Source organism: Procambarus clarkii, chromosome 56 (assembly GCF_040958095.1).
Source record: "Procambarus clarkii isolate CNS0578487 chromosome 56, FALCON_Pclarkii_2.0, whole genome shotgun sequence".
NCBI lineage: Eukaryota > Metazoa > Arthropoda > Malacostraca > Decapoda > Cambaridae > Procambarus > Procambarus clarkii.
This window is the reverse complement of record NC_091205.1, coordinates 25,868,532-25,889,000: the sequence shown is the minus strand read 5'-3', so window position 1 is coordinate 25,889,000 and position 20,469 is coordinate 25,868,532. Positions and strand designations below refer to the sequence as shown.

Below are 20,469 nucleotides of genomic sequence, written 5' to 3'. Positions count from 1 at the left end.
ATTGGTTCTTGATCCGATCATTTCCCTGGATGTACTAGTGGTGTCTTATAGGGGGGTACCCCTCTTGTGGAGGGGAGGGAGGAGTACCCCCTCTTGTGGATGGGAGGGAGGAGTACCCCCTCTTGTGGAGGGGAGGGAGGAGTACCCCCTCTTGTGGAGGGGGGAGTACCCCTCTTGTGGAGGGGAGGGAGGAGTACCCCCTCTTGTGGAGGGGGGGAGGAGTACGCCCTCTTGTGGAGGGGGAAGTACCCCTCTTGTGGAAGGGGGTGTACCCCTCTTGTGGAGGGGAGGGAGGAGTACGCCCTCTTGTGGAGGGGGGAGTACCCCTCTTGTGGAGGGGAGGGAGGAGTACGCCCTCTTGTGGAGGGGGGAGTACCCCTCTTGTGGAAGGGGGTGTACCACTCTTGTGGAAAAGAAAAGGTGTGCCCCTTTTGTGACAAGATGGGAAGGTGTACCCCTCTTGTGCCAGGGGTAGGGGGGGGGTATCTTGAGGTTATCTTGAGATGATTTCGGGGATTTAGTGTCCCCGCGGCCCGGTCCTCGACCAGGCCTCCACCCCCAGGAAGCAGCCCGTGACAGCTGACTAACACCCAGGTACCTATTTTTACTGCTAGGTAACAGGGGCATAGGGTGAAAGAAACTCTGCCCATTGTTTCTCGCCGGCACCCGGGATCGAACCCGGGACCACAGGATCACAAGTCCAGTGTGCTGTCCGCTCGGCCGACCGGATCCCTCTCTGGTAGAGTATACCCATTTTGTGATTAGGTGAAGGAGGAGGGAGATATGCCTCTTTTGACAAAACGAAGGGGGGGGGGGTACCCCTTTTTTTGAGGGGAGGGGAAATGGCTGTATCCGGTTTTAACTATGAAAAAAGGGGGTGTATTCTTCTTTGGGTACACAGGGAAAAGAATGTGTAGCTTTCTTGTGTTCTGCACTGAAGTGGGGGGGGGGGATATCCCCTATGTACAGGAAAAGGGGAGGAAAGATATATATATATATATATATATATATATATATATATATATGTCGTACCTAGTAGCCAGAACGCACTTCTCAGCCTACTATGCAAGGCCCGATTTTGCCTAATAAGCCAAGTTTTCGTGAATTAATTGTTTTTCGACTACCTAACCTACCTAACCTAACCTAACCTAACATTTTCGGCTACCTAACCTAACCTAACATATTAAGATAGGTTAGGTTAGGTTAGGTAGGGTTGGTTAGGTTCGGTCATATATCTACGTTAATTTTAACTCCAATAAAAAATAATTGACCTCATACATATTGAAATGGGTAGATTTATCATTTCATAAGAAAAAAATTTGAGAAAATATATTAATTCAGGAAAACTTGGCTTATTAGGCAAATCGGGCCTTGCATAGTAGGCTGAGAAGTGAGTTCTGGCTACTAGGTACGACATATATATATATATATATATATATATATATATATATATATATATATATATATATATATATATATATAATATAATATTGGAAATAGTGGGTGTATGTCTTGTGTACGGGAAGATACACAAGAAAAAGCATTATAGACATTATAGACTCTCGTGTACAAGAAAGTAGATATATAACTCTTGTGTTTTTTTTTGTACAGTGATGTGGATATACTTCATATATACCACCAGGTGAGATCAATATAAACTCCGGCCCTGATTAAGTTGTACAAACAGTGAAAGTCACAAACAGCAAACAGTCGGTTATAAAAGCAGGCCTATCGTCCCAAAACAAATGCCTATCGCCCAAAAGCGTATTGGTCATTTATGTAATTAAAAATGGAATTTTCTAAATTTGCATTTAATATTGTAAATAATTGGTTTTCTATTATGGATGGGCCTAGGTGAAGTTAGTTATTTTGATTCTGTTCAAGCGCATATGGGTGAAGCATTCTTGAAACATTTCCCTAAGAGGGGCGGACGGCTTTGAACAGGGCTTTTTGTTCACTGTTTTGAACACCTTTGTGAACTGGGGGGTGTGGATGACAGCCTGGATGACTCTCCGTCTCATGATGCGCACTTGACACGCCAAGCTGTCAGGCACACCACTCGCTGTGTTAGAGGACTGACACGGCTGTCAAACACGGGATTGACAGGGATATCAAACACAGGACTGACAGGGCGGTCAAACACTATATTGACAGGGCGGTTAAACACAGGACTGACAGGGCGGTCAGACACGATATTGACTGGGAGGTTAAACACAGTACTCATAGGGCTGTCAAACACAGGATTGACAGCCCTTCGCTGCCAAGTGCGCCGCGTTGAAAACCGATGGCGTTGTGCCCTTGGAGGCGTGGAAAGTCTTAACACTGAAGACTTAATACCACAACCCGCCATCAAAGTCTTGTAAGACTGAAGAACTGTATATTGGGTTTCAAAGTCTTGTTTTAAAAGGATGTATAATCCTACCGTATTTGCGGGAATGTATACAATATACTGGTCTTTGAGAGGTTATACAATATATATATATATATATATATATATATATATATATATATATATATATATATATATATATATATATATATATATATATATATATATATAATATATATATATTTATATATAATTTTTTGTGTATGGTATCCCATTATAGAGAGGCTTGCTAGGACTATCAAGGTCTTCCTCCCCCCCCCCCCTTTTCCCTAGGCCTATCATGGATATCTATTTAGGGCGAACAGAAACATCAGGGGGAAAGAAACTTGTCCGTCCGAAAGTCTCGCTCTTTACGAGAATCGAACCCCTGTAGTCCAATCGGTTGTGTGCCTCCTTCATCAACTACAGTTAAGTATGTCACCTATGCACATATTTAATAAGTCAATATTGACTTATTAAATTTGCGAGAACGGGTTGCAACTACAACGCTTCAAGCCACGTGGCGCTGTGAGGGTGAGTTGTAGAGAGCTGTTGTGGGTGGGACGAAGTACCGTATATACCTCGCTATAATCAGCATTGGTAGACTTATAGCAGTAGAGTATTATACCTCTTGGTGACGATGGGAAGTAGATATTCTACTCGAGAACATGGAAGGGTTCATGTGTCTATTGGCATGATATACCCTCCCCTTCCCCCCTTTTCCACTATGCGCCTTTCACCCATCGCCTTACCAACAATACCTCCCTCCCCCTCCTGTTCCATCTCCCTCCCCCATACTACCCCTCCCTCCGTCCGTTCCATCTCTTCCATCCGCCTTCTCTCACAATGCCTTTGACGTCCCTCTCTTACTCTCCCTTCTCCCTTCCATTCTTCTCTCCCTCTCCTCCTAATTCTCCTTCGCTCGCTCTTTTATCATCGCCAACATATTACTAATTAGTATTATTAATATTGAGGAAATCATTTGGGGGAATTAATAGTACTGTTATTAATTTAAGTTGTTATAACAGCTGTGGTATTTCCCTCTTTCTTCTCCTCCTCCATCTCCTCCTCCTCCTCCATCTCCTCCTCCTCCTTTTCCTTCTCCTCCCCCACCTCCTCCATCTCCTCCTCTTCCTCCTCCTTCCTTCATCCTGAGCTAATCCGGCCTTAGCTTCTTGAAGTCAGTGGTGGCTGTATGGTTTAATATCCGACTCCTCTTTGTGTAAGCGCTCGAGACCCCTGGGATCTCCACTGTGGTTGTCAGGGTGTGTGTGTGTGTGTGTGTGTGTGGGTATGTTGGGGTATGGGGGGGGGAGTTGTGAGACGGTGTGGTGTGTGGGTGTGGGGGGTGTTATATGTACACACTCACACACACACACACACACACACACACACACACTCTCCATAGTGTATAACAAATCACTGGCAACAGGGGAACTGCCAGATATTTGGAAAGCAGCTAACGTAGTCCCGATATACAAGAAAGGGGATAGACAGGAGGCACTGAACTACAGGCCAGTGTCCCTAACCTGCATACCATGCAAGCTGATGGAGAAGATTGTGCGAAAAAAACTAGTGGAGCATCTGGAGCGAAGGAACTTTGTAACACAGCATCAACATGGGTTCAGGGATGGCAGGTCCTGCCTCACAGGGTTACTTGAATTCTACGACCAGGCAACAAAAATAAGGCAAGAAAGAGAAGGGTGGGCAGACTGCATATTTTTGGATTGTCAGAAAGCCTTTGATACAGTGCCACACAAGAGGCTAGTGCGAAAGTTGGAGATGCAGGCTGGAGTGAGAGGGAAGGTACTCCGGTGGATAGAGGAATACCTAAGCAACAGGAGACAACGAGTCTGTGTGAGGGGTGAGGTCTCAGATTGGCGAGACGTCACAAGTGGAGTCCCGCAGGGGTCAGTCCTTGGACCTATACTGTTTCTGGTATATGTAAATGATCTCCCAGAGGGTATAGATTCGTTCCTCTCAATGTTTGCCGACGATGCAAAAATTATGAGGAGGATTGAAACAGAGGATGATAGTAGGAGGCTACAAGATGACCTGGATAGACTGAGTGAATGGTCCAACAAATGGCTGTTGAAGTTCAACCCGAGTAAATGCAAAGTAATGAAACTAGGAAGTGGAAACAGGAGGCCAGGCACAGGATACAGAATAGGAGATGAAGTACTTAATGAAACAGACAGAGAGAAAGATCTAGGAGTTGATATCACACCAAACCTGTCTCCTGAAGCCCACATAAAGAGAATAACGTCTGCGGCATATGCGAGGCTGGCTAACATCAGAACGGCGTTCAGGAACCTGTGTAAGGAATCATTCAGAATCTTGTACACCACATATGTAAGACCAATCCTGGAGTATGCGGCCCCAGCATGGAGCCCGTACCTTGTCAAGCACAAGACGAAGCTGGAAAAAGTCCAAAGGTATGCTACTAGACTAGTCCCAGAACTAAGAGGCATGAGTTATGAGGAAAGGCTGCGGGAAATGCACCTCACGACACTGGAAGACAGAAGAGTAAGGGGGGACATGATCACAACCTACAAAATCCTCAGGGGAATCGACCGGGTAAACAAGGATGAACTATTCAACACTGGTGGGACGCGAACAAGGGGACACAGGTGGAAGCTGAGTACCCAAATGAGCCACAGAGACGTTAGAAAGAACTTTTTCAGTGTCAGAGTAGTTAGTAAATGGAATGCATTAGGAAGTGATGTGGTGGAGGCTGACTCCATACACAGTTTCAAATGTAGATATGATAGAGCCCAATAGGCTCAGGAATCTGTACACCAGTTGATTGACGGTTGAGAGGCGGGACCAAAGAGCCAGAGCTCAACCCCCGCAAGCACAATTAGGTGAGTACACACACACACACACACACACACACACACACACACACACACACACACACACACACACACACACACACACAATAGATATTAGAAAGAACTTTTTTAGTGCCAGAGTGGTTGACAAATGGAATGCATTAGGAAGTGATGTGGTGGAGGCTGACTCTATACACAGTTTCAAGTGTAGATATGATAAAGCCCAATAGGCTCAGGAATCTGTACACCTGTTGATTGACGGTTGAGAGGCGGGACCAAAGAGCCAGAACTCAACCCCCGCAAACACAACTAGGTGTGTGTACACGAGGATGTTCCTACCCAGTCTCCTAGCTAGACTTATCCCTCCAGAAGTCCTCCCCAGGGAGAGTAGGTCTCCCAAGGGTCACAAACCACCACTACCTTCCCTGCCTGGTACCTGAGGCTCGCCTCTGTGGCTTCTGCTCCTTGTAGCTTGGTCCTCTCGTGACTCTTGAGGTACAGACAGGAGGGGAAATGTGCTCCAGTAATGTTAGCTCAACATGGGGGTTAAGAGGCAATGTTTTCACGTTAAATCGACGTTATTGACGTTTAATCGACGTTTATTCGACGTTAAATTGCCGTTATTGACGTTTAATCGACGTTATCAACGCGGGATCAATGTTGTCGGCGCTAAATAAGCAGAAGGATCAACGCTCTCGACCTGAAATCAACGTAGTGTAGTTGAGTCAGCGTTGATCTTGGCGTCTCTCTCTGGGGTAGTATTAACCACTGGGGGTATTCTCACTGGGGTATCTCTGACGGTTGGGGTGTTGTTTGTTGCTATAGATTCAGCTACTCGGAACAAGTTCCAAGTAGCACGGGCTATGGTGAGCCCGTAACTTACCTGGCACAGGAGCGGCGCAAGTAGTACGGGCTATTATGAGCCCGTAGTGGACTTACTAAACTTGTATTCCTTCTTGAAGGACTAGATATATTTTCACTCCTGTGCTCACCTCACCTAATTGTGCTTGCGGGGGTTGAGCTCTGGCTCTTTGGTCCCGCCTCTCAACCGTCAATCAACTGATGTACAGATTCCTGAGCCTACTGGGCTCTGTCGTATCTACATTTGAAACTGTGTATGGAGTCAGCCTCCACCACATCACCCTCTTTCTGTGTAGAGGATAGGTTTTCATAGGACTGAAGGAGAGAGAGAGAGAGAGAGAGAGAGAGAGAATGATGTTGATTAATCAATTCTGGATGACCATAGAGAGCCGTCTCAACTCTTGGGTTCTATCGATAGAGGTTTATGTAGAGTTTCTTAGCGTGCTATCTATTATTGTTCTATATTCGCGTTGTGTTCGGTGGCCCCTGTAACCGAGTGCCGCAGTAGCCACACACACAAGCAACGAATTACTGGTTGAAATTAGCTGTATCTATTTTCTATTATCTATCTGCTACTCTTTTATGCCTTGTTTTGGTCGCTACGTGAATAATTTAGTTGATGATACAGTATCTGACTGTAGTGTTTATTGTGTCGATACAGCAGTGTTATAGTTTATGATTTTCTGTAATATGTGATCATTACCCTATTTTGTTGTGTCATTTTGTTTAGTTCTTAACGTTACTGTAGTTGTGCTGTATATTCTAAAGTTCCTGTTGTATATTTTGAATTTACTGTAGTTGTACTGTATATATAATCTGTTTATGTATTTTACAGTGCACTATTTGTAACTCCTACAGTTGTTGCATTTACTTTTATCATTTCACAAATGCTAAAGTGACTGTATTTTGCTGTCTATCACTAAAGCTGTAGAGGTTTCGTAAGAGAGTGTGTGAAGGCCTGATGATTCCTGTTTGATACCTGCTTGATGGGGTTCTGGGAGTTCTTCTACTCCCCAAGCCCGGCCTGAGGCCAGGGGCCAGATTCACGAAAGCACTTACGCAAATACTTACGAACCTGTACATCTTTTCTCAATCTTTGGCGGCTTTGTTTCCAATTATTAAACTGTTCATGAGCTCCGAAGCACCAGGAGGCTGTTTATAACAATAACAACAGTTGATTGGCAAGTTTTCATGCTTGTAAACTGTTTAATAAATGTAACCAAAGCCGTCAAAGATTGAGGAAAGATGTACACGTTCGTAAGTGTTTGCGTAAGTGCTTTCGTGAATCTGGCCCCAGGCTTTCCTGGCTGTGGCCACAGCTGCAGGTCTGGGGGATGAAGAGACTGTTCATGCAGGCGTTGATGACAATATTAAGATTAAAACAAAGTTAAGGCTTGGAGTTATGTCCTCTACATATACACCAAACTCAGCCGGGACTGTTTTGGTTCAAGGGATTCACAATAAGTTATCGCAAGTGTAGAAGGAATCGTGGAGCTGCGATAACTTCATTTTGACTCCCTGTGACCAAAACAATCGCGGGGTGCATTGCGCTGCTGTCTCACCGTCCGTCCGTTCCTCTATTTTACCGTCTTTCTGTCTGCAGACGAGGAGTCACAATAACGTGGCTGAAGTATGTTGACCAGACCACACACTAGAAAGTGAAAGGACGACGACGTCCGTTCTGGGCCATTCTCAAGTTGATTGTCATTTTGTGTCCGTCTGGTCAGTGGGATATCCGGCTGTGTGAGCTTGTGTAGACAGTCACGAGTCGCAGATAGCGAGGAAGATACAATGTCCGGCATCTTCGCTGACTTGTAACTAATTAGTGAGCCTGGTTGTCCCTCCGCATGCGCGCAATTCGTCCTACTAACGTTTCCCAACATCAAGAAACTGTCGTACTAAAGTGCCCCCTTATCCTAATCCACCAGAGGACCCAAAACAGAAAATGGATTTGTCCATTTCGCCAGGCGTACAAATGGATTTGTATGTCCATTTCGCCAGCCGGTTTACCATTTTCTAGTACGACGAATTTTGGCCTTAGAGTATGCGTGAAAATGCGACACTCTATTAGGACAGTTTGGTGGGAAGCCTTGAGTGCACTAGAGGCTCTCAGCAGCTCTATGATCAACGCGAACTATTCTGCTCTCATAATTACCAGGGGCGGAAACCTGAGGCATTTAGCAGGTTTTAAATATGGTTATTGCGATCATAATATACTGAAATACTCGCTTTTGCTGCCGGAGAAATGATCTTATAATTAAAACAAAATGCAATATTTCGAGGGTAGTGTACCTTTGGGTTCCCCCTGGGATCAGATCATTGAGCGTAATTGGTGTGTATAGATTGTTCTGTGTCCGTATACTCTATACTTAATTATCTCCCTGATATTCCTATGGATTCATTCATTCATTCTTCCTCCCCCAGCTCTCTCTTTCTCTGTTTCAATCTGTCTGTCTGTCTCTTTCCTTCCTCTCTCTTTGTCTGTGTGTGTCTCTCTGTCTCTGTCTCTGTCTCTGTCTCTGTCTCTCTCTGTCTCTCTCTGTCTCTCTCTCTCTCTCTCTCTCTCTCTCTCTCTCTCTCTCTCTCTCTCTCTCTCTCTCTCTCTCTCTCTCTCTCTCTCTCTCTCTCTCTCTCTCTCTCTTTCTCTCATTCTTCATCCTATACTCGTGAGGCGACTGGCAGTATTATCTTACACTAATACAAAGCCTTATGCTTAAGCAAAGTGAACTAACTTCTTGCGTGTCAGCTGGGAATGATATTTCTGAGTGAAATATGAATTAATTCAACAGAAACCCACTTGCTAGCCAAGTTTTCCAACCCTGGAGATAATACCATCTTGAAGGATAACTTGATATATACTACCTAGATTTATACCTCGCCCAAAAACAAGAAACACGATGAAGAAGCAAGAAAACGGGATAAAGAAGCCTGTAACTCCTTTTATGAAGACATTCTTGATAAGAGCAAGATTAAAAGAAGGTTTGGAGTTTATTAACAATGATATATATTTAATAATAATGATATATATGACAGTGTCAGACCACGAAGGAGGGATTAATGCAGGAATTTCCTTAAGTTCTTTCGTATTTAATAATACATCTTCAGAAGGATCATTCTTCTGAAGATGTATTATTAATTACGAAGGTGCATAAGAAAATACCTGTCTTAATCCTTCCTTCGTGGTCTGACACTGTCATATTGTTCATCATGTGTTAATATGTTTGTGATTTACACACACACACACACAGACACACACACACACACACACACACACACACACACACACACACACACACACACACACACACGAACAAGGGGACACAGGTGGAAACTTAGTACCCAGATGAGCCACAGAGACGTTAGAAAGAATTTTTTTCAGTGTCAGAGTAGTTAATAAATGGAATGCATTAGGCAGTAATGTGGTGGAGGCTGACTCCATACACAGTTTCAAGTGTAGATATGATAGAGCCCAGTAGGCTCAGGAATCTGTACACCAGTTGATTGACAGTTGATTGAGCCAAAGCTCAACCCCCGCAAGCACAATTAGGTGAGTACAATTAGGTGAGTACACACACACACACACACACACACACACACACACACACGAACAAGGGGACACAGGTGGAAACTTAGTACCCAGATGAGCCACAGAGACGTTAGAAAGAATTTTTTTCAGTGTCAGAGTAGTTAATAAATGGAATGCATTAGGCAGTAATGTGGTGGAGGCTGACTCCATACACAGTTTCAAGTGTAGATATGATAGAGCCCAGTAGGCTCAGGAATCTGTACACCAGTTGATTGACAGTTGATTGAGCCAAAGCTCAACCCCCGCAAGCACAATTAGGTGAGTACAATTAGGTGAGTACACACACACACACACATATATATATATATATATATATATATATATATATATATATATATATATATATATATATATATATATATATATATATATATGTCGTACCTAGTAGCCAGAATGCACTTTTCAGCCTACTATGCTAGGCCCGATTTGCCTAATAAGCCAAGTTTTCATGAATTAATTGTTTTTCGACTACCTAACCTACCTAACCTAACCTAACCTAACTTTTTCGGCTACCTAACCTAACCTAATCTATAAAGATAGGTTAGGTTAGGTTAGGTAGGGTTGGTTAGGTTAGGTCATATATCTACGTTAATTTTAACTCCAATAAAAAAGAATTGACCTCATACATAATGAAATGGGTAGCTTTATCATTTCATAAGAAAAAAATTAGAGAAAATATATTAATTCAGGAAAACTTGGCTTATTAGGCAAATCGGGCCTTGCATAATAGGCCGAGAAGTGCGTTCTGGCTACTAGGTACGACATATATATATATATATATATATATATATATATATATATATATATATATATATATATATATATATATATAAAGGAAACAATGGCGTCGTCTCTGACAGCTAGCACAAGAAGACCAAGAAAGAGAATTACCCTAAAACATTGTGCCAGACCTCAGCTGGAATACACTCCAGCCGAAGTGTATTCAGAGTACAGATACAGAGTACATCAAAGAGCACGTAAATTAACACTATCATTAAGAAGTACTTTCATTGAAGAGGCGTAGACAACGGGGAGACTTAAGTGAAAACTTAAGATGCTCAACTTATGCTTATGATGCTTAAGATGCGCTACAGTCAAACGAGAGAAACAACTTGAGATACTGGTAGATTCAACATGATGCAAGTAGATTCAACACTGGGCCAGTAGATTCAATACTAGGCCAATAGATTCAACAATGGGCCAGTAGATTCAATACTAGGCCAATAGATTCAACACTGGGCTAGTAGATTCAATACTAGGCCAATAGATTCAACAATGGGCCAGTAGATTCAATACTAGGCCAATAGATTCAACAATGGGCCAGTAGATTCAACAATGGGCCAGTAGATTCAATACTAGGCCAATAGATTCAATACTAGGCCAATAGATTCAATACTAGGCCAATAGATTCAATACTAGGCCAATAGATTCAACAATATGCACGTAGATTCAACATGTACAAACGTTTTGAGGATTTGTTGAACTGTTAAGCACTGGGCACGGCGGCGGAGGACAGAAACAGTGAAGCAGGAAGAGTGACGCTGAAGATGGCGTCGGGGAATTGAAGTGCGACTCGATACGACGTCGGGAAGGACAAATGTGGCTCAAGACAACGATGGGGTAATGTAACGCAGGTAGCAATTGTCATCTTTTACGCAATGTAATGTAATGTCTCGCACGAAAAAGCAATACAGATTTGACACGAGAGGGCGTGTGTGTGTGTGTATTCACCTAGTTCTGCTTGCGGGGGTTGAGTTCTGCTCTTTCGGCCCGCCTCTCAACTGTCCATCAATCAACTGTATGTGTGTGTGTGTGTGTGTGTGTGTGTGTATTCACCTGTTAGTGTCTACAGGATTGGGTTGTTTAGCTCTTGGGTCCAGCCTTTCTAGCCGCCTGTTGTCCAATGTCATGATTCTCGGCTTGTATTTTATATCATACGCAGGCGATGAGTCACAATAACGTGGCTGAAGTAGTTTGACCAGACCACACACTAGAAGGTGAAGGGATGACGACGTTTCGGTCCGTCCTGGACCATTCTCAAGTCGCAATCGACTTGAGAATGGTCCAGGACGGACCGAAACATCGTCGTCCCTTCACCTTCTAGTGTGTGGTTTGATCAAACATTTTATATCATGTTTACTAACCTAACTACTGACTATCGCCAGGATGTGTGGGGCTTCACTGGGAATTTTCAAGGTTCCATTTCGTTGGTGACTGGCATAGGCGATTGTGAAGGGAATTATAAACACAATTCAACATCTTGGCGTGTTTTGTATAGTGTAATAGATTAATTTTAAACTCTGATGTTGTTTTAGTAATTGTTATAGTGTAATAGATTAATTTTAAACACCGTGATGTTTTCAGGGAATGAAAGTTAATTTTGTTTCTTATAACGTTGAAATAGACGCCATGGTCTTAGATTTTTAAGATAAAACTAGTTTTGAGATCCTTAAGTTGAACTATAATGATCAATAGTTACGGCATAGTTATAGAGTAACTATAATGATTAGAAGATTTTTAAGTTTCTCTGATTTTGAACATCTCTGTTCTATATCTTAGGCAAAGTCATTCTTTTCAGCGTTGCAAATAGACTTTCTTTCTTTTATTGGAGTAAAGTTAACATTTGAACACCTTAAAATATATTTTATCTCCGTTAAAGTATAATTAAATATTAAAAATGTTGATTTTGTATGCACATTAATATATAATTTTAATCGCTTTAGTTTCAATTTTAAGCTCTATAACAACAACAACATTTCGAACACATCACCGCCATTTTTTTTTAAGCGCTGGAACGCTTATTGAAGAAATAACCACAGCAACAGTGTTAGTTTTGGGAACTTCAACTCTGACGTTAGGCTCAGTTTCGTTGATTTCTTGCTTTCCTGCGCCGTCTTTTAGGCTTTGCGACCACGAACAAAACATATCGGCCAATTTCGATTATAAAAACATTAAACGCTTATGTATATGAGTGGGATTGGGTGGTTATAGATAGGAGCTGTCTTGTGTGGGCCAATAGGCCTTCTGCAGTTAGTTGACCAGATTACACACTAGAAGGTGAAGGGACGACGACGTTTCGGTCCGTCCGGGACCATTCTCAAGTCGATTGTCTTCTTCTGCAGTTACCTTTGTTCTTATGTTTGAATATGAGCCTGGGAAATGTTATCTATGACGACGACTGTTATCTCCTCGTAGATAACAGTCGTCGTTAGACCAAGATAACATGTGAGAGAGCCAAGTAGCTGAGAGAACCTAGTGTCGGAGAAACCCTAGTGACCGAGATCCTTAATGGCTGAGAGAGCCTAGTGCCTCAGAAACTATAGTTTAGATTTCGTATGGTTGGGTTGGCTAGGTTTGATTATTATTATTAACATCTTTATTGACAAAATTAATTACAATTTTGCCTAATCTGAGGATTTTGATAGTCTTATTAAAGTGAGGATAATGCTGGTATTCACTGTCACGCAGGACAGAGGGTCATACATAAGACAATAGGCTGGGTGTGATTGGCTCTAAATCCCGATGGCGAATAAGTCCGTCCGCCGCGACTTTGAACGCCCTGTCACCTCACGTTCTTCTCTAGCTTTGACACCATTTTCCCCCATTTTCCCCCACTTCACTGTATAAGCTGTGATCTAACAAAGCATTTTTAAGCTCCTTAAATTATTATTTGGATTTTATACGATTAACTTTGTAGCGCACTTAAAAAGTTTCGGGTGCTCAAAAAAGCACTTATTTCGAGCGTGTGTTAAAGAATTGGTTCTGTCTAGAAATTAAATGAATAGCATACGTCAAAATAGGAGTTGCTACAATACATCTAACACTATTACTTTAAATATGAGTCTGCAATGTTCAATGTGAGTCCCCAACGCTGGTTGTGAGAACACAACCAGCAGCCGGTTGTGTTCTTGCAGCAGCCGGTTGTGTTCTTGCAGCAGCCGGATGTGTTCTTGCAGCAGCCGGATGTGTTCTTGCAGCAGCCGGTTGTGTTCTTGCAGCAGCCGGATGTGTTCTTGCAGCAGCCGGATGTGTTCTTGCAGCAGCCGGATGTGTTCTTGCAGCAGCCGGATGTGTTCTTGCAGCAGCCGGATGTGTTCTTGCAACAGCCGGATGTGTTCTTGCAGCAGCCGGTTGTGTTCTTGCAGCAGCCGGTTGTGTTCTTGCAGCAGCCGGTTGTGTTCTTGCAGCAGCCGGTTGTGTTCTTGCAGCAGCCGGATGTGTTCTTGCAGCAGCCGGTTGTGTTCTTGCAGCAGCTGGTTGTGTTCTTGCAGCAGCCGGTTGTGTTCTTGCAGCAGCCGGATGTGTTCTTGCAGCAGCCGGATGTGTTCTTGCAACAGCCGGATGTGTTCTTGCAGCAGCCGGTTGTGTTCTTGCAGCAGCCGGTTGTGTTCTTGCAGCAGCCGGTTGTGTTCTTGCAGCAGCCGGATGTGTTTTTGCAGCAGCCGGTTGTGTTCTTGCAGCAGCTGGTTGTGTTCTTGCAGCAGCCGGTTGTGTTCTTGCAGCAGCCGGTTGTGTTCTTGCAGCGGCCGGATGTGTTCTTGCAGCAGCCGGATGTGTTCTTGCAACAGCTGGATGTGTTCTTGCAGCAGCCGGTTGTGTTCTTGCAGCAGCCGGTTGTGTTCTTGCAGCAGCCGGATGTGTTCTTGCAGCAGCCGGTTGTGTTCTTGCAGCAGCTGGTTGTGTTCTTGCAGCAGCCGGTTGTGTTCTTGCAGCAGCCGGATGTGTTCTTGCAGCAGCCGGTTGTGTTCTTGCAGCAGCTGGTTGTGTTCTTGCAGCAGCCGGTTGTGTTCTTGCAGCAGCTGGTTGTGTTCTTGCAGCAGCCGGTTGTGTTCTTGCAGCAGCCGGTTGTGTTCTTGCAGCAGCCGGTTGTGTTCTTGCAGCAGCCGGATGTGTTCTTGCTGCAGTCGGATGTGTTCTTACTGCAGCATCGCGCTTAGTTTGGTTTTAGATTTAGAATTTTCAAGAGCATAATAATCTTTCATCTCTCTTTTTGCCTCCTTGCAGATGAGATTTCTCTGCTGGCAATTGTAGACTGGAGCTGAGAAAGGTGGAATGTGAGGTAGAATTATACTGCGTATTGCATTATTCAACGTGGAATTGTATTGCACATTGCATTAAATGCAACTTGTCTTGAAGCGCTTTTTGGGGGCTGCGTTTCTTCAGGTTATAGGGGCGTTGAGACGGCGGGTCTCAACCATTGTGCCCTTGACGTAATTCCGGGTCGTAGTTTGGGCACTAGGTACTTGGTAGTACTCATGAGCCTCGTTCTACCGGCCTAGTTAGCAGTAACTAGCCATATGATCCTATAGGACCTAGTTAGCAGTAACCAGCCCTATGTTCCTACAGGACCTAGTCAGCACTAACCAGCCCTATGATCCTATAGGACCTAGTTAGCAGTAACCAGCCCTATGATCCTACAGGACCTAGTCAGCACTAACCAGCCCTATGATCCTATAGGACCTAGTTAGCAGTAACCAGCCCTCTGATCCTACAGGACCTAGTCAGCACTAACCAGCCCTATGATCCTACAGGACACAGCCAGTACCCTGGACTCTACTCGGCGTCGCTCTTCGCGGGGTCCGGTGCAGGAGGCAAGAGGAAGCGACGCCATCGGACCATCTTCACGGAGGAGCAACTCGAGGAGCTAGAAAGGACCTTCGCTAAGACCCACTACCCGGACGTCCTCCTCAGGGAGCAGCTGGCTCTCAAGGTCGACCTCAAGGAAGAGAGAGTGGAGGTGAGAAGCAACAATGTCTATTTGCTTTCTGGTCTTATTAATCTGTGTCAGGAGTCGTCATGCAAGCATTTACGCAACTACTTGCGAAACCCCTACATCTTCCCTCAATCTTGACGCCTTTGTTTACATTTAATAAAGAGTTGACGAACACCTAAACTCCATAAATCATGTTTTTGTTTTTTTTATATATAAACAACCTCGAAGCGCTTCGAGGTGTGGCGGCGGTGTTTGTGTGGTGGTGGTGTTTGTGTGGTGGTGGTGTTTGTGTGGTGGTGGTGTTTGTGTGGTGGTGGTGTTTGTGTGGTGGCAGTGTTGGTGTGGCGGCGGTGTTTGTGTGGTGGTGGTGTTTGTGTGGTGGTGGTGTTTGTGTGGTGGTGGTGTTTGTGTGGCGGCAGTGTTGGTGTGGTGTTGGTGTGGCGGCGGTGTTTGTGTGGTGGCGGTGTTTGTGTGGTGGTGGTGTTTGTGTGGTGGCAGTGTTGGTGTGGCGGCGGTGTTTGTGTGGTGGTGGTGTTTGTGTGGTGGTGGTGTTTGTGTGGTGGCAGTGTTGGTGTGGCGGCGGTGTTTGTGTGGTGGTGGTGTTTGTGTGGTGGTGGTGTTTGTGTGGTGGTGGTGTTTGTGTGGTGGTGGTGTTGGTGTGGCGGCGGTGTTTGTGTGGTGGCGGTGTTTGTGTGGTGGTGGTGTTTGTGTGGTGGCGGTGTTTGTGTGGTGGTGGTGTTTGTGTGGCGGCAGTGTTGGTGTGGTGGTGGTGTTGGTCTGGCGGCGGTGTTGGTATGGCGGCAGTGTTGGTGTGGCGGCGGTGTTTGTGTGGCGGCGGTGTTTGTGTGGCGGCAGTGTTGGTGTGGTGGTGGTGTTTGTGTGGTGGTGTTTGTGTGGCGGCAGTGTTGGTGTGGTGGTGGTGTTTGTGTGGTGGTGGTGTTTGTGTGGCGGCGGTGTTTGTGTGGTGGTGGTGTTTGTGTGGTGGTGTTTGTGTGGCGGCAGTGTTGGTGTGGTGGCGGTGTTTGTGTGGCGGCGGTGTTGGTGTGGCGGCGGTGTTGGTGTGGCGGCAGTGTTGGTGTGGCGGCAGTGTTGGTGTGGCGGCAGTATTGGTGTGGCGGCAGTGTTGGTGTGGGGGCGGTGTTGATGTGGCGGCAGTGTTGGTGTGGCGGCAGTGTTGGTGTGGCGGCAGTGTTGGTGTGGGGGCGGTGTTGATGTGGCGGCAGTGTTGGTGTGGCGGCAGTGTTGGTGTGGGGGCGGTGTTGATGTGGGGGTAATGTTGGTGTGACGGCGGTGTTGGTGTGGTGGCAGTGTTGGTGTGGGAACGGTGTTGGTGTGGGGGCAGTGTTGGTGTGGCGGCAGTGTTGGTGTGGGGGCAGTGTTGGTGTTGCGGCGGTGTTGGTGTGGCGGCGGTGTTGGTGTGGGGGCGGTGTTGATGTGGAGGCAGTGTTGGTGTGGCGGCAGTGTTGGTGTGGCGGCAGTGTTGGTGTGGCGGCAGTATTGGTGTGGCGGCAGTGTTGGTGTGGGGGCGGTGTTGATGTGGCGGCAGTGTTGGTGTGGCCGCAGTGTTGGTGTGGCGGCAGTGTTGGTGTGGGGGCGGTGTTGATGTGGGGGTAGTGTTGGTGTGACGGCGGTGTTGGTGTGGTGGCAGTGTTGGTGTGGGGGCGGTGTTGGTGTGGCGGCAGTGTTGGTGTGGGGGCAGTGTTGGTGTTGCGGCGGTGTTGGTGTGGCGGCGGTGTTGGTGTGGCGGCAGTGTTGGTGTGGCGGCGGTGTTGATGTGGGGGCAGTGTTGGTGTGGCGGCGGTGTTGGTGTGGCGGCAGTGTTGGTGTTGCGGCGGTGTTGGTGTGGCGGCAGTGTTGGTGTAACGGCAGTGTTGGTGTGGAGGCAGTGTTGGTGTAGCGGCAGTGTTGGTGTGGCGGCGGTGTTGGTGTGGCGGCAGTGTTGGTGTAACGGCAGTGTTGGTGTGGGGGCAGTGTTGGTGTAGCGGCAGTGTTGGTGTGGCGGCGGTGTTGGTGTGGGGGCAGTGTTGGTGTGGCGGCAGTGTTGGTGTGGCGGCGGTGTTGGTGTGGCGGCAGTGTTGGTGTGGCGGCGGTGTTGGTGTGGGGGCAGTGTTGGTGTGGCGGCAGTGTTGGTGTGGCGGCGGTGTTGGTGTGGCGGCGGTGTTGGTGTAACGGAAGTGTTGGTGTAACGGCAGTGTTGGTGTGGGGGCAGTGTTGGTGTGGCGGCAGTGTTGGTGTAGCGGCAGTGTTGGTGTGGCGGCAGTGTTGGTGTAGCGGCAGTGTTGGTGTAGCGGCAGTGTTGGTGTGGCGGCAGTGTTGGTGTGGCGGCAGTGTTCGTGTAGCGGCAGTGTTGGTGTGGCGGCAGTGTTCGTGTAGCGGCAGTGTTGGTGTGGAGGCAGTGTTGGTGTTGCGGCGGTGTTGGTGTGGCGGCAGTGTTGGTGTGGCGGTGGTGTTGGTGTAACGGTGGTGTTTGTGTGGCAGCAGTGTTAGTGTAGCGGCAGTGTTTGTGTGGCGGCAGTGTTGGTGTAGCGGCAGTGTTTGTGTGGCAGCAGTGTTAGTGTAGCGGCAGTGTTTGTGTGGCGGCAGTGTTGGTGTAGCGGCAGTGTTGGTGTTGCGGCGGTGTTGGTGTGGCGGCAGTGTTGGTGTGACGGCAGTGTTGGTATGGCGGTAGTGTTGGTGTAGCGGCGGTGTTGGTGTGGCGGCGGTGTTGGTGTGGCGGCGGTGTTTGTGTGGCGGCAGTGTTGGTATGGCGGCAGTGTTCGTGTGGCGGCGGTGTTGGTGTGGCGGCGGTGTTGGTGTGGCGGCGGTGTTTGTGTGGCGGCAGTGTTGGTGTGGCGGCAGTGTTGGTGTGGCGGCGGTGTTGGTGTGGCGGCGGTGTTGGTGTGGCGGCGGTGTTGGTGTGGCGGCGGTGTTGGTGTGGCGGCGGTGTTTGTGTAGCGGCGGTGTTGGTGTGGCGGCGGTGTTGGTGTGGCGGCAGTGTTGGTGTGGCGGCAGTGTTGGTGTGGCGGCAGTGTTGGTGTGGCGGAAGTGTTGGTGTGGCGGCAGTGTTGGTGTGGCGGCAGTGTTGGTGTGGGGGAAGTGTTGGTGTGGGGGAAGTGTGGGTGTGGCGGCGGTGTTGGTGTGGGGGAAGTGTTGGTGTGGGGGAAGTGTTGGTGTTGGGGAAGTGTGGGTGTGGCGGCAGTGTTGGTGTGGGGGAAGTGTTGGTGTGGGGGAAGTGTTGGTGTGGCGGCGGTGTTGGTGTGGGGGAAGTGTTGGTGTGGGGGAAGTGTTGGTGTGGCGGCGGTGTTGGTGTGGCGGCGGTGTTTGTGTGGCTGCAGTGTTGGTGTGGGGGCAGTGTTGGTGTGGCGGCGGTGTTTGTGTGGCGGCGGTGTTGGTGTGGGGGCAGTGTTGGTGTGGCGGCGGTGTTTGTGTGGCGGCAGTGTTGGTGTGGCGGCGGTGTTGGTGTGGCGGCAGTGTTGGTGTGACGGCAGTGTTTGTGTGGCGGCAGTGTTGGTGTGGCGGCGGTGTTGGTGTGGCGGCAGTGTTGGTGTGACGGCAGTGTTGGTGTGACGGCGGTGTTGGTGTGGCGGCAGTGTTGGTGTGGCGGAAGTGTTGGTGTGGCGGCAGTGTTGGTGTGGCGGCAGTGTTGGTGTGGGGGAAGTGTTGGTGTGGGGGAAGTGTTGGTGTGGGGGAAGTGTTGGTGTAACGGGGGTGTTGGTGTAACGGTGGTGTTGGTGTGGCGGCGGTGTTGGTGTGGCGGCAGTGTTGGTGTGGCGGCAGTGTTGGTGTGGGGGAAGTGTTGTTGTGGGGGAAGTGTTGGTGTGGCGGCGGTGTTGGTGTGGCGGCGGTGTTGGTGTGGCGGCGTTGTTGGTGTAGCGGCAGTGTTGGTGTGGGGGAAGTGTTGGTGTGGGGGAAGTGTTGGTGTGGCGGCGGTGTTGGTGTGGCGGCGGTGTTGGTGTGGCGGCAGTGTTGGTGTGGGGGAAGTGTTGGTGTGGCGGCGGTGTTGGTGTGACGGCAGTGTTGGTGTGGCGGAAGTGTTGGTGTGGCGGCAGTGTTGGTGTGGCGGCAGTGTTGGTGTGGCGGCGGTGTTGGTGTGGCGGCAGTGTTGGTGTGGCGGCAGTGTTGGTGTAACGGTGGTGTTGGTGTAACGGTGGTGTTGGTGTGGCGGCGGTGTTGGTGTGGCGGCGGTGTTGGTGTGGCGGCGGTGTTGGTGTGGGGGCGGTGTTGGTGTGGCGGCAGTGTTGGTGTGGCGGCGGTGTTGGTGTGGCGGCAGTGTTGGTGTGGCGGCAGTGTTGGTGTGGCGGCAGTGTTGGTGTGGGGGAAGTGTAGGTGTGGCGGCGGTGTTGGTGTGACGGCAGTGTTGGTGTGGCGGCGGTGTTGGTGTGGCGGCAGTGTTGGTGTGGGGGTGGTGTTGGTGTGGGGGCGGTGTTAGTGTGACGGCAGTGTTGGTGTGGGGGAACTGTTGGTGTGGCGGCGGTGTTGGTGTGGCGGCGGTGTTGGTGTGGCGGCGGTGTTGGTGTGGCGGCAGTGTTGGTGAGGGGGAAGTGTTGGTGTGGGGGAAGTGTTGGTGTGGCGGCGGTGTTGGTGTGGGGGAAGTGTTGGTGTGGCGGCGGTGTTGGTGTGGCGGCAGTGTTGGTGTGGCGGCAGTGTTGGTGTTGGGGAAGTGTTGGTGTGGCGGCGGTGTTGGTGTGCGGCAGTGTTGGTGTGGCGGCAGTGTTGGTGTGGCGGCAGTGTTGGTGTGGCGGCAGTGTTGGTGTGGGAGAAGTGTAGGTGTGGCGGCGGTGTTGGTGTGACGGCAGTGTTGGTGTGGCGGCGGTGTTGGTGTGGGGGAAGTGTTGGTGTGGCGGCGGTGTTGGTGTGACTGCAGTGTTGGTGTGGCGGCAGTGTTGGTGTGGGGGAAGTGTTGGTGTGGCGGCGGTGTTGGTGTGACGGCAGTGTTGGTGTGGGGGAAGTGTTGGTGTGGCGGCGGTGTTCGTGTGGCGGCGGTGTTGGTGTGGCGGCAGTGTTGGTGTGGCGGCAGTGTTGGTGTGGCGGCAGTGTTGGTGTGGCGGCAGTGTTGGTGTGGCGGCAGTGTTGGTGTGGGGGCAGTGTTGGTGTAGCGGCAGTGTTGGTGTGGCGGCGGTGTTGGTGT

The 20,469-nt window shown here is 48.4% G+C and overlaps 1 protein-coding gene across 1 annotated transcript in view; it reads left to right on the top strand.

The window, feature by feature from the left end:
* The window catches only part of LOC123770803 (goosecoid homeobox), a 44,002-nt gene that overhangs the window by 7,190 nt on the left and 16,343 nt on the right, over positions 1 to 20,469 (top strand). The window contains exon 2 of the mRNA XM_045762961.2: positions 15,181 to 15,386. Coding sequence (XP_045618917.1) covers positions 15,181 to 15,386 — 206 coding nt within the window. The remainder of the gene's footprint in view (positions 1 to 15,180; positions 15,387 to 20,469) is intronic.